Below are 14,365 nucleotides of genomic sequence, written 5' to 3' on the forward strand. Positions count from 1 at the left end.
CAGAAGCTCACTGTTTTGACAAGTATTCTCTCCCAGAAAACGGTCAGAAAGCGGCCTTTGCGTTCTTAACCCATGGATCCCTTTGAACACGGCTCTGAGGGCCAACCCCGGGAAAGCTAGTGTCAGAAATCCGGATACTCATGCTCACCACGAACACTTTTACCGGGGGCTTCAACATTTCACAAATGCCTGGTGAATGCGTGGACTTCAGAGCAGGTTAAAGGCGTATCAATCTAGCAACTATGTCATTGATGTAATTCGCTCCACTGTGTGGTGGTTTTAAGACAAGACATATAAATATTCACAGTGGCTCTGTCCAATTATACCTCTCACGTGCACTCGTAACCCTGGAGGAGGGGGCAGGAATTCCAGGTGCTGCCAACAGCTTCCCGGCAAGATGCCATCTACTGTTAATGGAAAAAGACAAGCCGCAAAAAAACAAAGACGAAATGACGACCTGCTTCTCTGCCCCGGGGGGTGGGCTCAGCGCATCAAGAGGAAGCTGAGTGCTAAAAAAGGGAAAATTCTCCAGGAGCCAGAGATGATCTGAGTGGAATGAAATGGCATGGGGAAAAATGCCACCGGGTTTGCACAGGGCAGTGACACATGGTCTGGATTTTGACAGCACCTTTCTGAGAAGCACTCTGGGAATTCATTATTGAGTCTCCTTAACTCTCACACAAGTTGAGGGGCAGGCATACAAAGATGCCTTTTCAGGAATAGACTCACAGGGATTATACACATTTTATATAAAATCAGTAATTCTCAAGTTTAATAGAAGAATAAAACAGCAGATGGGTAAGAATAAAGGTGCATCCTCTTAGTAAGCTTAAGCTGTGTGTTTTGTGCAGACTTTATTTTTTTTGTTTTTGAAATGGAGTCTGGCTCTGTCACCCAGGCTGGAGTGCAATGGCATGATCTTGGTTCACTGCAACCTCTGCCTCCCGGGTTCAAGCAATTCTCCTGTCTCAGCCTCCCAAGTAGCTGCGATTACAGGCATGTGCCACCATGCCCGGCTAATTTTTGTTGCTGTTGTATTTTTAGTAGAGACATGGTTTTATCACGTTGGTCAGGCTGGTCTTGATCTCTTCATCTCATGTGATTTGCCCGCCTTGGCCTCCCAGAGTCTGGGATTACAGGCTTGAACCACCGTGCCCAGCCAGGCTTTAATGTTTTTAAAAGTGCAGAGCTTTTAGGGAGATGAAGGAAATGAACATACTATAAATCTGCAGGCATTTAAACCCCTCTGAAACAATTAAGACGGTGCATTCACAAAGCAGCTTTAAATCAAACAACCCATAATACTTGATGTAGAAAATGTTCCAGCTTCCATAATTCTTTATTAAATATTTGACAAGTTGCATCACTTCTTTACAATGACTTCATTGTGTCACATTAGTCTTTTGCTGTCAGGAAAACAATCTACAGTTTCTCTTTAGATCTCTCAAGATAAAGAAAAGCGAAAAGGATTTGTTCTCAAAGAAAACTTTTCCTGTGTGTATCAAATTCAACTGTATTTTAAAGCTATTCTGATTGTGAAAATGAGCATTATCCATAAGTTGTCTTAAAAAAACTTCAAGGTAGTTTGGTTTTTACCATTGTATCAAATAGGACTTGGCTTCCTATTAGGAGGTGGGTTTATAATAAAAAGTTATGAAACATCGAGAATTTATTTGGAATGCTTGACACTCTTTTCACCTTAAAAGTCACTGTTTTTTCATGTTTCATTTGATGACAGATCCTGAATTAAGAAAAGACAGCAAATTAACATAACCTTCCTAGGGTTTTCTCAGGCTCCAAGGGTAGAAATTCGCAGGTCACAGCTTGGAGAAAACTGCAGAAGGGATTAAGCTCTCACTCCCTTTCGAAACCAGATTGCTCAATAAAGGTGTAAAAATGCTACACAAATATATACAAATATATTTGAACAGCATATGTACGTATATATGCATATATATTACATACATAGTAAAGGAAGAACAAAGTCACGTAAAGTTAACATGAAGGAAACGGTGACAATCTAGGTGAAATCAGTTTGAGTAAAAGGGGAAAACTGCTTACACAGGGAACACAGACACCTGCAGACACAGGCATTGTCATGAGGATGGCTTCCGACGCACTGGTACAAGGTTGAGAACGCAGTGCACGCATGGTTAGGGACCAACAGCAACGCTACTCCTTACACTCGGAAAACCAACGAACAGAAAGACACGCGCCTGAAACATGCATTGCTTTGAGTGGAACATCTTTAACAAACGATAGATACTGACTGAGAGGTCTGCTTGGAAAATTGCATGCCAACAGGAAGCTAACCCTTTTCCAGAAAACACTCTCCAACCTCCCGGCCTAATGCTACGGCGTTTTCTCTGACATAAGGAGAACAATCTGGGGTGGGGGTGTGCGTATGCAAGTGTATAGACACTGTTGATTAAGGCTTCTATAAAATAAAAAAGTGGTCCAAAGAATATCACATATTCTTCCCAGTTTTAAAATCTAAAGTACAAAGTGGAGTTCATAAGAATTTTTTTTTTTTAAAAACACATCTCAGTCCTGAAATTGGCAGTTCTGAAATGACTTATCAGGATGTACCCCAATGCCTGAATGACAGAGGTAGCGTGTGATCTTCGGGGTGGGGAAGGTCAGGAAGGGAGCAGGCCAGGCAGTTACCATGCACAGTGGCACCCCCTACTGGCAAGGCAGAAAATGATGCCAGACAGCACCTCCCACCCCTCCTTCTTAGTACAGGGGTACATGGGCAGGGTGAGGAGGAGAGAGGAGAGCTAGCACAGTGGGGAGCGGCTGCGGAACTGATGAACCAAGGCTCTCTGTATACATTTTGAAATTTCAGAGGTGAGTACAAAATTCTTAGGAAATACAGGAGTCGATTGCTAATGGGTAACTGTTAGAACAATCAAAAAGTTGCTGTGTATGGACCTGGCTTTTGAGAGGGCCGCCGTGGATCTGGCAGGGTAACAGCAGCAGTGCACACTGCCTATGAAACAATGCGAGATGGAGAAAGTGGGCCAAATGTTTTGCACTGTTTCTCAGAATCTGTCACTGTGAGGCCAGGCATGGTGGCTCATGCCTGTGATCCCAGCACCTTGGGAGGCCAAGGCAGGAGGATCACCTGAGGACAGGAGTTCAAGACCAGCCTGGCCAGCACGGTTAAACCCCGTATTTTGTATCTGTAAAAATATAAAAATTAGCCGGGCGTGATGGTGGGTGCCTATAATCCCAGCTACTCGGGAAGGCTGAGGCAGCAGAATCGCTTGAACCTGGGAGGCAGAGGTTGTAGTGAGCTGAGATTGAGCCACTGTACTCCAGCCTGGGCTACAGAGAGAGAGACTCCATCTCAAAATAATAAAAATCATCATCATCATCATCATCATCTGTCCCTTTGTCCTTATGTAGGAGAAATAATACACATCAAGTTCCTCTGTATCCTTCACTGTCTGAATTCAGGGAATATCTGACATCACCTGAAGGGTCCTGGAGACAAAAGGCAAGTGCCTTACATTTGTTCTTGTGATTTGTTAGAGGACTGGCTACAGAGAAGCATTTCAACTACAGTAAACATTTCAGGCAAAAACGAAAAGAGCACTGAAGCTGGGAATACGCCGTTTAACTCAGACAACGAATGAATGCCTCACTGCTGCCGGCTCCGGGGCCAGCGGTGGCGAAGTGCAGGCTGTTGGGATGGTCGTCCCATCAGCACTTTCCAAATCCTTCCCCAGGTCAACAAGGGGCAGGAATGGAATACCTGGGACCCACAGGCAGCCGCGATAACTGATATTAAGAGAACCAGCTTCGTATAAGGGGCCCATAATAACTACAGCATCAGCAGGCAACTAAAGACACTGCATGAAGGTGATTTCTCCAGCATGGGAGAGCACAGAGGCTAAAGAGCGTCCAGGCTGAAGAGCAGTGTGGCTGCTGGGACCTCTGGGAGAGGCAACACTGCCCTCTCCCTGCCAGGGCTGTTTGCTGGGCAGGTCGGGGCCCAAGGAATGACCCAGCCATGGCTCCCTACCCAGCACACTGTCTTCACCACTCCCTGTAACTATGTTGTGAAGATGGCTGGGTGTGGTCATTGCAATTCAGAGAAATCAAGATCTATGACCATTTTAGGCAAAGAGAGAAACTTCGAGAATTGCTGAGGACTCGGGAACCTTGTTTTACTTTTTAAAAAATACTAAACCCCCATTCAGCAATATTTGGTTGTCATTAAAATCAAGCTAATCTTATCAAGGGGTTGATGAACTGAGGTGCCACTCACAATTACTGCCTTTCAAGTATTCATGGGGCAGATTTCAATAATTCTTGTTTGCTCCTGGCTTAGAAACTGTCAGAATGATTTTTCTCTTATACTTTCCAATACTTAATATGTATTTAGTGACTATTCTGTGGTTTCCAATCGGCAGTTTACAAGATGACAGTAGAATCCCAGTTCTTAGGCTAGAAATGGATTTCTCCTTCTACAGTTACACGGTCACTCTCAAAAACCAAGAAAGCATATTGCTCAACTCGGGCTCTGGCATGGTTCTTAAAAAGAACTGACTCTGGACTATGGGGGCTTAGAAAAAGGAGATGTTGGCTACTGAGACATTTGTTATGTTAACTGTAAGGGAAGTATCTCACCAATAGTTAAAACTAAGGAGCAGGATTTTTTTTTTTTTTTTTTTTTTTAGTTACATAACAACTACATTTTCTGATTACTACTGGGTCTTTTTTCAAACAATAATAAAAAGGAACCGACACTCAGCTCTGTAGAAATCTACCTTCTTTTAGAAACCTCAGGCCTCTGCACCCCTTTAAACAACTCAATTACAACCACAGCCTCCTATGGCTTCTCACATGCCACCCAGGGCTGGGTAAAAACAGGCAATTTCTTACACCAAAAGGTCCTTTTTATGTAACAAGCAGACCTCCCCAAACCACAACTTTTTTGTCCTATTGATGACAGGCATGAGATCAAATCTTGAGTGTCCCCTAACTGCCCGGACAGGGTCTAGGACAACACAGGTGAAAACGGACAGCAGGGTTGTTCGACTCCCACACCGTCTCAGGTGTTTTCTCAAAGCACAACAATTCTGCAACAGAGACATACACGTAGAAAAGAATCAAACTGTGCGAGGACCCTCAGACCTCCGCCCCCACCAGCTCAACAGCCTGAGCTCAGCGGTCAAATCAAATCTTCTGTCTCACTTTTAATCCAGCACACGACGGACGCAATGCAGGCAGTACATACTATCGAAGCATGCAACAGGTCATCGGTAACAAAACTCGGTTAGATTAAGTGTACATTAAATAAATCTTTGTAGTTGAGTAGAAATCACAGAACAGTTGGTGAGGACAGGTCTGTAGGCTCAGCTTTACATCCAGGTTTTTATACACCAGCAGCCAGATTCACAATGGATAGATATTGCACCGGAAAGATGTGTGCAGGGAAAAGAAATCATCATCACATTTTAATGTTCATGATAAAAAAATAAAAACAAGACCAGATATGACCTCCATGTAGTACATAAAGTGCCTCCGGAATTGGCGCATTTACAACAAAATCTGGTTATTTTGCTACCATTAGCAAACGCATACAAACAGGAGACGTAACAGATCTGGTTTCTACAGTTTTGAATCAAGCAGTGCCAAGTTTCATTCAAAATGTCTCTACTATAAACAGCAAAGAGGAAGTAGAATAAAAGATGACTGTACAGCGTCAGGAAGGGTTAAGTAATTTCTCTGAGGAGAAACGGCAGTCCAACCCTGTCTCAATGTGTTAGAGCATATGTAATTACTTCTAAGGAATAATGGTGTGATTCCTTTCAAGTCAACACAAAATTTGTCATGCTATGTTACAATTCTCTCCGCCTGTAGGTATTATCTAAATTTGTACAAAAAAATAAAAATAAAAATAAAAACCAAAACAGAACTGTAATATCCAGTTTTTCATTCTGAGTATGGAAAAAATTATCATTATGTCTAATATTATACAGGAAATTCTCTCAAAGTACTTGTCTGTAGAAGGTTTTTGGACAAAAACTTGCCTTCCAATTCTAATAGAGGGTGGAGGTGTCAGAGGACTTCAAGAATAAAAATGTCATTGACATTAAGCCCGGTATGAAAGTGAAATACAAAAAAAAAAAAAAAAAAAAAAAAAAAAGCTCTCTTTTCCAAGTACATGAGACATCTTTAATCATAATAAAGTCTGAAAATCGGTCTAAATCATTTTCAAAAGTAAACATGAGTTGTAATACTATACCTGTAGAGTGATTAATTCCATTCATTGTCATTAGAAAGGATGAAAAATATTTATTAAGGGCTTTGCCTGCAGAGGCACAACATAAATAGCCTAAGTCCTCCTGAAATGTCATTAGTGTACATATCAACCAGTTGGTAATTTGTGGTGGGAAATGCAGGAACTCGAGCCGGGACCGGGTTCCCGCATCCAATCTTGGACAAGTGCATGGCGAAGGCTCGGCTCCAGGGGCCACGCCTGCAGCTGCTCTCTGCCACCGCCTCTGCAAAAGTCTGTTAGGCAAATGCAAAAGTGCAAGCGGAACTTGCTTGAAGAACAACCACCCCCAAGGCAGAGGGTGCTTAATCCACCCCTTCAAATCCTTGAGCATTTTCCACGGCCATGAGAAGTTTCTCTCGTAAATCTTCAAAGGTTTCATATGGAGGTAAGTCAAGGCGATTAAAGCTGCAAAACGAACAAAAAACGTAGGTGAAAAGCCACAACACCACCTCCTAGATCTGGTTAACAAGGCACGGTGTTTCATTAAGAGAATGAAAATGCCTTTACCAACGATTTTGATTATCTGGGGAAAAACCAAACCAAACAAAACTCTAGCTATGAAACATCGACACTAAATAAGCTCTTGTAATTTACAGAGAAGGAACATTTTTGAACGGTCCATGAAACCTTTCCTAGGGTCAGACGCAGATCTTGGAAGAATCCTGGTGGGAAGGGAGACATAAAAAGCAAAGTAACTGACAAGATTTCCAAACCCTGGAACACAGAGTTGATGCTTTTGGAGTTACACACGAATTAAGACTGTGTCTACCTTTAATACTATTACTTACTCCACACTAGGCCTCAAGCCAAGTGCTGTTCTCTGTATTCAATCACTTTATTTTCATCGAAACCCTATGAAGCAGGTCATGTTTATCTCCATCCTGCACAGGAGCTCCTTGAGCAGAGACACAGGGCAAGGTGCCTGAGGTCACACTCTGTCATACGGCAGACCCACCACAGAACCCAGGCCATCCGGGACTCCAGAACACCAGTGCTAAGCTACCTCCTGTGATCAAAGTCAGGCAAAATTGACATTTGCTATGGAATGTTGCATTTAGAAAAATTCCCTTCCTATCTGGAGGCTTCAGCTGGGGGTGGGGGTTGCAAGTCACCATGGCGGTAGTAAGGGTTTTTAGATAAATGGATGGCCTCTGCCAGCCATCAAGCCTACTCATCCATGGGATCAAGTTCAAATCCCAGCTCTGCCCCTTGCCAGCTGCGTGACCCTGGGCAAGTCACCTCGCCTCTCTGAATCTGTCTGTGCTCTGTGACATGGGGAAACTGCACACAGGGTGCCAAATGGATCAGATCAGTGGGTCTGGCATACAGCAAGTGCTCGATTGCTCAAGAGACAGTTATCAGTGTCATCACCCTTCAGTGTTTACTGACTGTCTACATGGGGCTCAAGGCCAACACCTCCCGCCACAGAACCTCCAGCTCTCTGTGAGTGAGAGTGTGTGTGTGTGCACACGCGCGCTGGTGGGGGGGAAGTTCCTGATGTCTGTCTGTCATGAAAACGGCACACACACTTGCCACAGCTCACTATGACGTAAAAAGAGCCCATGTTCACGGAGTACTCACGTGGCCCATCAGCCTGTCTCAGTGTTATGAACCCTGGCCATCACTTCGTAAGGTAGGGTAACACGGCATCCGTATTTCATAGAGGAGGAGCGTAAGACGCAGCAAGGTTAGGTAACTTGCCCTAGGTCACACAGGAAGCAGGAGAGCCAGGTACAGTCCAGGGTGCTCCAGAGCCCAGCTCTTGAGGTGCACTTGTACCGCCTCTGCTGCCAGTGCTCACACTGTCTGTTTAAAACCGGCCCTTCCAGGTACTGGGGCATGCTTCCAAGAATGAGCAAAGTAACGTCTCATGTTGTAAAAGCTAACCACCACGTGCTTGCTTCTGCAGCACATACACGAAAAGCTCACCACTGTCACAGCAACAGAAAAAACCAAATACTGTAGAGGGCCCTTTAACAATCCCTAAATGTTGAGTAAGTCCCTCTGAGCTCCACTCAGATTCTCTAACCGCCACGAAATACTAAAAGACATAGAGAATAACACGGTGCTTCTCAGAAACCCAGGAATCCTACAAGAATAAGTACGAATAGAGGCTTTTCACTTTCTGTTATCATATCAATAAAGACAGGACTCCACATTTACAGATGGCATTTAAAAGAGCCTTTCAAGGCAAGTGGCTTCAGGCTTTACAGAGGGGGTTTTGCAGTCCTGGGCCTGAGACCCCATAGGGGTTGCATTCTTGAGGATCTGTGACCATCGTTTCCCTTTAAAAAAGGTCCATAGATTATTCAGGTTTGAGAAACACTGGCAAGATAAAGACGCAGAGAAGGGCTGTCAGGATCGGAAGTTCCGAAGCATGCTACTTAATGCTTCCCTGCTTAGCATCTTAGTGTTTTTCATCTAAGTGGGTCATAACATCACCCACCTGTTGGGACCGCTGTGATGATGGTATGAGTCAATCACACCAAGTGCTTAGCAACATCCCCAGAAGGTACTGAGTACTTGGTGAGCGTGAGTTCCTATCACTTCAGAGGTCAGGACACACGCACGTAGCTTCCATGTGCACTAACAAGCTGGGTGTCCTTGAGGAGCGCACTGTCCTCAGACGGCTTTAGCGTCCTCACGTGAAAGCGGCACGGGCTGAACGAGGTGATTTTTTGTTTGCTTTAGAGTCTATCTCGAAGGGCAGGTGGGCCTGTGTTTCTTAATGAAGAGTAATTCTAAATGTCCGAGTAGTGACCTTCTACAGAACAAATGAAATGAAGCCCTTTCAATGTCAGATGCTCAACAGTCACCACTGGAAAGCCTAATGAAAGGAACTCTCATCACAAAGACCCAGATCCATCGGCTTCTGCTCTTCTAGGAATTCAGATTTTTATTTTGCACCTTAACTGTGTATCATCATAAAACAGGGAAGAAATGAAACCTATGTTGGCGAAATTTTATGGCAGAACTCTTGCCATGAAACAGACAGTGAAGTTCCTGTTTCCTATGTTGATACAGTCAGGGTCCGGTGGAGAGGAAAGCTGTTTAGAAGTAGCAGCAGAGCAGCCTCACCGTGCTAGCCGGTGCTGCCTGCAACTGCCAGTCCCCTCTATCAGGGTCAAGTTAGTCTGGGGAGAATATCATTAGGGAAACTATATAGTTGCTTTCTTTCCCTGACACAGAAAGAGGAAAATAAGCTCTGGTAAGAGCCAGCTGGGCTGTTCTCTTCCTGTAGGTAGATCTTTGTCCTTCCTTTGAATTTTCAACATGAGTCTGTCCCAGAATCATCTGGGGAGCTTTGGAAATCCCACCGCCCAGGTCACACACCAGACCAATGAAGTCCAAATCAGTGATTTCTTTAAAGCTCTCCAGACGGTTCCAACATGCAGCCGCGGCTGAGAACCACTGAGTTCAGAGTCTTATCTGGGAGGGTCTACCTGTGGCAGAATCATGTGGGCTCCGGAAAAAACAAAAACCAAAAAACAGTTCAATACTAAGACATGTGTCCATGAAGTCATGGAGGAACATGGGCTGAATGAACATGAAATTGGTTCACTAATTTGATTTCCTTGGAAAAGTCTAAAAAGAAAGTGGGTATGTTAACAGAGGCAGTGGTTAAGGGCGCAGGCTCCAATTCTGGTAGAACTGAGTTCACATCCCATGATCTGGGAAGCTGTGAATCAGGTGAGCCTTGGCCCAGCCTCCTGACAGCCCAGGGGAATAACATGTCTCATTAGGATGCCATAAAGATTAAGCAGTGCCTGACCACAGATGATGACTGTGCCCAATAATTTCACTTTTCCTAATATTCATCGGTTAGTACCACAAGCTTAAGTTCTGCATCACCACCCACAGTCCTGGGGCTTGGCTCAACGCCGGTGCCTTTCACATGGAGGCCAGAACCCAGAAAACCACATTTGACTCAGATACTGTTTGGATAAAAGCTCTGAACTACTCAAGCCTTCTTCCGCTCGAATATATGCAGAGAATCACCCACAATGACTGCTCTGGATTTAGGCTGGAGTAAGCTCGCTTTCAAGGCTCTGACCGGCAATGACCGTATTCATTCCATTCGGAGAATCACGTGAATGGTACGAATGGCAAAAACACCAAACACCTTTCTGGTGAGGCAGGGGCATCCGACAGAAGCAAAAAACCTTTCACAGTCAAGTTTTCACATACATTTTCATGAGAATTCTCTCCTAGCCAGCACTTCTAGTTTAAGGGAGGGCGTTTCCTGCAGGGACTGTTCGGTTGCTCATGGTAGCTCGGTATGGCTCGAACAGGCTTTGCAGCCCCTGCTGCGTGAGAAATACAGAGGTACACTGCTCATCGTCTTCCAGAAGGCCCACTCCCGCTGCTTCCTCAGGAGCAAGAAATAAAGGCCTTTGCAGAAAACCAACATGAGGGACATGGGACTTGGCCTTGGCAAAAACTCCCTGAACCTGGCTTCAAGAAACTGATCCCATCCAGTCTGCATTTGTGCTGGGTTTCACGCAACTCTTCAGAAAACAACCGCCATCCTTCTGCCTCACTGTGCCTCCTGAGGGCCTTCCGAGGACAGCCATGCTCCACGCCTGGGCATCCCGGCCACCTGTCAGCCCTCTTCCCCTCCTCCGACCACAGTCACGTTACTGCTCAATTCCAGGGAATTACGGGTTATTCATGAGCATAGAAGGCCTTTTAAAATGGTTGTTTCTACAGGAAATTTTATCCTAACTTCTCAACCAGTTTAAGGTTGGAGTAGAAACCCAACGTGTTTATAGAGGCTGAGAGCTGCCTTATCTAAGTATGGTGAACACGGAAAGCTCCATTACCTAGAAAAATGAGGGAAGACGGACTGGACTCAGAGAAGAAATTCCCCACGGCAGGGAAGCCTGAGCCCTTTACTGCCAAACACAACGAGTGCATTACGTCTTATTAGCACTACTGTACCATTTATATTTTCATCCACATCACTGTCCTTTAATTCTCTAAGCTACTTACAGAGAGGAAACGGGGCATTCTCTAGCCCCGAGCCCAGCACCATACCAGCTAAGCAGTTCAAATACTGCTGTTGACACGCGGGTGTTTTTGTCACTCACCATGTGTGAGCTCTGGGCAGTTTCTCAGGACTGCCCCACTGCTCTATTGTAAACAGCTGAGGACCATTGGAACCTAAACAAGAAAAGAAAAAGAAATGTAAGTGCCTGGGGCAGAAGAATGAAGCTATGGTGTGGTCTGCAGTCCAGCTACCGCCAGGGCAGGGACGTCCCCAGGGGTGAGGCCTGAGACACTCTCTTCTGCTGCAACATTGATACTTAACGCTGGGGGAAGCCAGAGGTCTGCACAACCTCACAGAAGGACTTTGCATCGTCTCTAGAATGGAACTGCACCAAGTTTAACAAACATGACAGTTCCGTGGAAGGGCAGGCAGCTACAGCCTCTCAGCTGGACCCTGGAAATTTAAATTTCAAACTATTTTTTGGGGTGGGAGGGTGAATAAAATGTGACCTTCAGTATGCAAAGTAGAGAGTGATTTTTAAATCTATGGTAAACACTGAAAAATTCTACCTACTGGAGGCGACGTTATACATCAGTTTGCAACCATATGAATGACCCTGCAAAACCTAGTTTTTAATGGTTTACTAAAAAAACTAAACTAGGAAAAAAAAAAAAACAGCCTTATGGATCTCTTTACAAACTGCACCCCAATCCCTCGAGGTAGAAGCACCATTGTATCTACATAAAGTAGAGATATCTATATAAAGTATATCTATATGATATTTACACAAAGTATAGATAACAGCCCTTTCATTGAACTTCTATCCACCCTACGCATAGCCCGCTGTCCTGAAACTTAGCCTTATGCAGAGGCCTGGGAGGCGGGGTTCTTGGGCCATAGTTCACGCCTGGCTGGAAATTCACAGGAGGACAACGGAATCTAATGGTATCCTGCTCACCATAAAGTTCAGCAAATCCATTCATAGGTACTCGCGATGTCCCCGTGACAAACTGCAGTAACCGGATCCGCTTTTCGGCATCCATGAGCAGCACAGCCTACGAACAGAGGCAGAGGGTCATTATATCCTCCACGTGACCCACGGCACATGCTGCTGTCATGCAGGCGGGCGGAACTTAATCTTATTTATATTGCAGTGTAAGACCTAGACAGTTGACTCTGAAAACTGAGTAGTTTTTTTATGGCCACAATGCTAGCTAGCCTCTCTAATCTCAGAGACTAAGTGATCACAACATCTGTCTCTTTCTTCTTCTGCCAATAGGCCAAAATAAATGATATAAAAAGCAAACTCTCTGATGGCACCGAGCTCATGTTTCTGTGTTCGAGGCTTACCAGTTCCAGTTCTCCCTAAGCCAGTTATAAATACACAGTATTTAAAATGTGTCATCACAAGGGGAAGTCAGGTTATGAGATAGGATTTCAGATCGCAGACACATTCCCCAGAAGATACCATTTTATAAAATGGAAAAAACCAAGACCAAAACCAAAACCAACCAGAGGCAGAGACGGGGTTCTAAAACAATCTGTGTAGCTTACACATCTGCAGTATTACAGGAATCTGGGTGGCTTTGCTGGTACTGTCGCTTGGACTGCTGTAGTAAACATCTAAAACCAAGCTAAGGGAGACCTAGACGGGGATTTGAAGACTCTTTTTTTTTTAAATCTCTCTACACTCCTGCTGGCATTTGAAACAGTAATAAAAGGCATTCAGAAATGCGCAAAAAGGCTGGGCATGGTGGCTCATGCCTATAATCCCAGCAATTTGAGGGCCTGAGGCAGGAGGATTGCTTAAGTCCAAGAGTTTGAAACCTGCCTGGGCAACATAGTGAGACCACATCTTTACCAAAAAAAAAAATAAATAAATAAAAGCAATTTGAAAAAGTCAAATGATTCCTTTTTTGGGGTGAAGTAAATAATCAGACTTTCTGGGGGTAACTTTTTTTTTTTTAAAGTTTACTATCTCTCTCTTGAACTAACCCATTCCTATTTTACTTCCATCCTAAGCTGAACAGGATACAAACACTGGCCCTAAGACAATAAATCAAATGTATGTTATATTTGGTTGAAAGATATACAGATCAAAATGTTTGTTGGAATGTATTTTAAAAATGGAGAAAATGACTTCTTCACAGAAAGTGACATCTTGCAAAGCCACCCCTGAAGCCTGTTTACGCCCTGAGAAGCCCCCCCATTTCTATTTACACTTTGGAGGAGCAGTCCCTCAAATAAAAGTCACTTTCACAAGGTGATCAAGGAAGGCCAGTGTGCTTTTGTAGGGACCAACTTCATTCAAGTCTGGCTGTCTGCTACAGTTACAGAAGAGCCGCCATGGGGGCTGCTGGCTCAGTTTGCCTGTTCCATACCCCAGGAGTCCAAGCACTAACAGACCCCAGTGGCAGCATCAGTCCTAAAGTCAGAGCAGAGGCAGGGCGCCACACAGTGGTCACGGGACAGGTGGGGCCCCGGAGTTACCTTCCAGAACCACTGAATGACGGGGTGGTTCGGGCAGTAGCCGTTCTTGTAAATAGAATGCTGCCTCCAGTCATTCACGTCCACATCACCGAGGCCACACATCAGCAACTAGGAAAAAAATTGACCCGATGTAAAAGCAGGATGTGCAAACTGCAAGATCACACACTGAGAAATGACCGTTCTCAGTGCCAGCATTTGGTCACTGTGCCGTGAAGGTAAGCTACTACCAAATCATAACCTCAGAGGAAGGCAGACACCTGTTCCAGACTCCACCTGCCACAGCAGATCACAGAGGCAGCACAGTCACGAGGGCAGCTCAATTCTAACCCTGCACAAGGCCACAGCATGTCATATCGGAAATAGAAATGCCACAGTCGTCCTCCCTACCCCTCGCATCTTACGCATGGGACCTGTGGATTTTCTCACGCTCCAGCAGCATCTGTGCACTACCCTGGCTGCGTTTCCTCCTGGGAGGCTATTCCTCCAAATATCTGAAAGTATCTCCGTACCCACAGAAGAATTAGTGCTTATGACAGCAAGAACGTCTGTCCGCCAGGTCGGTCAATTCTGGTGATGACAAATCACCTCAT

The 14,365-nt window shown here is 44.8% G+C and overlaps 1 protein-coding gene across 10 annotated transcripts in view; it reads right to left on the reverse strand.

Moving 5' to 3' along the window:
- Positions 1–6,512: 6,512 nt before the first annotated feature.
- Positions 6,513–14,365, reverse strand: part of NEDD4L (NEDD4 like E3 ubiquitin protein ligase) — a 357,512-nt gene continuing 349,659 nt past the window's right edge. For all 10 annotated transcript variants that reach the window (XM_074383355.1, XM_010336772.3, XM_003926040.4 and 7 more), the window contains 4 exons: positions 13,776–13,883; positions 12,244–12,340; positions 11,386–11,458; positions 6,513–6,700 (listed from right to left, as the gene is read on the reverse strand). In XM_074383355.1, the coding sequence (XP_074239456.1) occupies positions 6,598–6,700; positions 11,386–11,458; positions 12,244–12,340; positions 13,776–13,883 (381 nt within the window). In that variant the 3' untranslated portion in view covers positions 6,513–6,597. The remainder of the gene's footprint in view (positions 6,701–11,385; positions 11,459–12,243; positions 12,341–13,775; positions 13,884–14,365) is intronic.

This window comes from Saimiri boliviensis, chromosome 13, assembly GCF_048565385.1.
Source record: "Saimiri boliviensis isolate mSaiBol1 chromosome 13, mSaiBol1.pri, whole genome shotgun sequence".
Lineage (NCBI taxonomy): Eukaryota > Metazoa > Chordata > Mammalia > Primates > Cebidae > Saimiri > Saimiri boliviensis.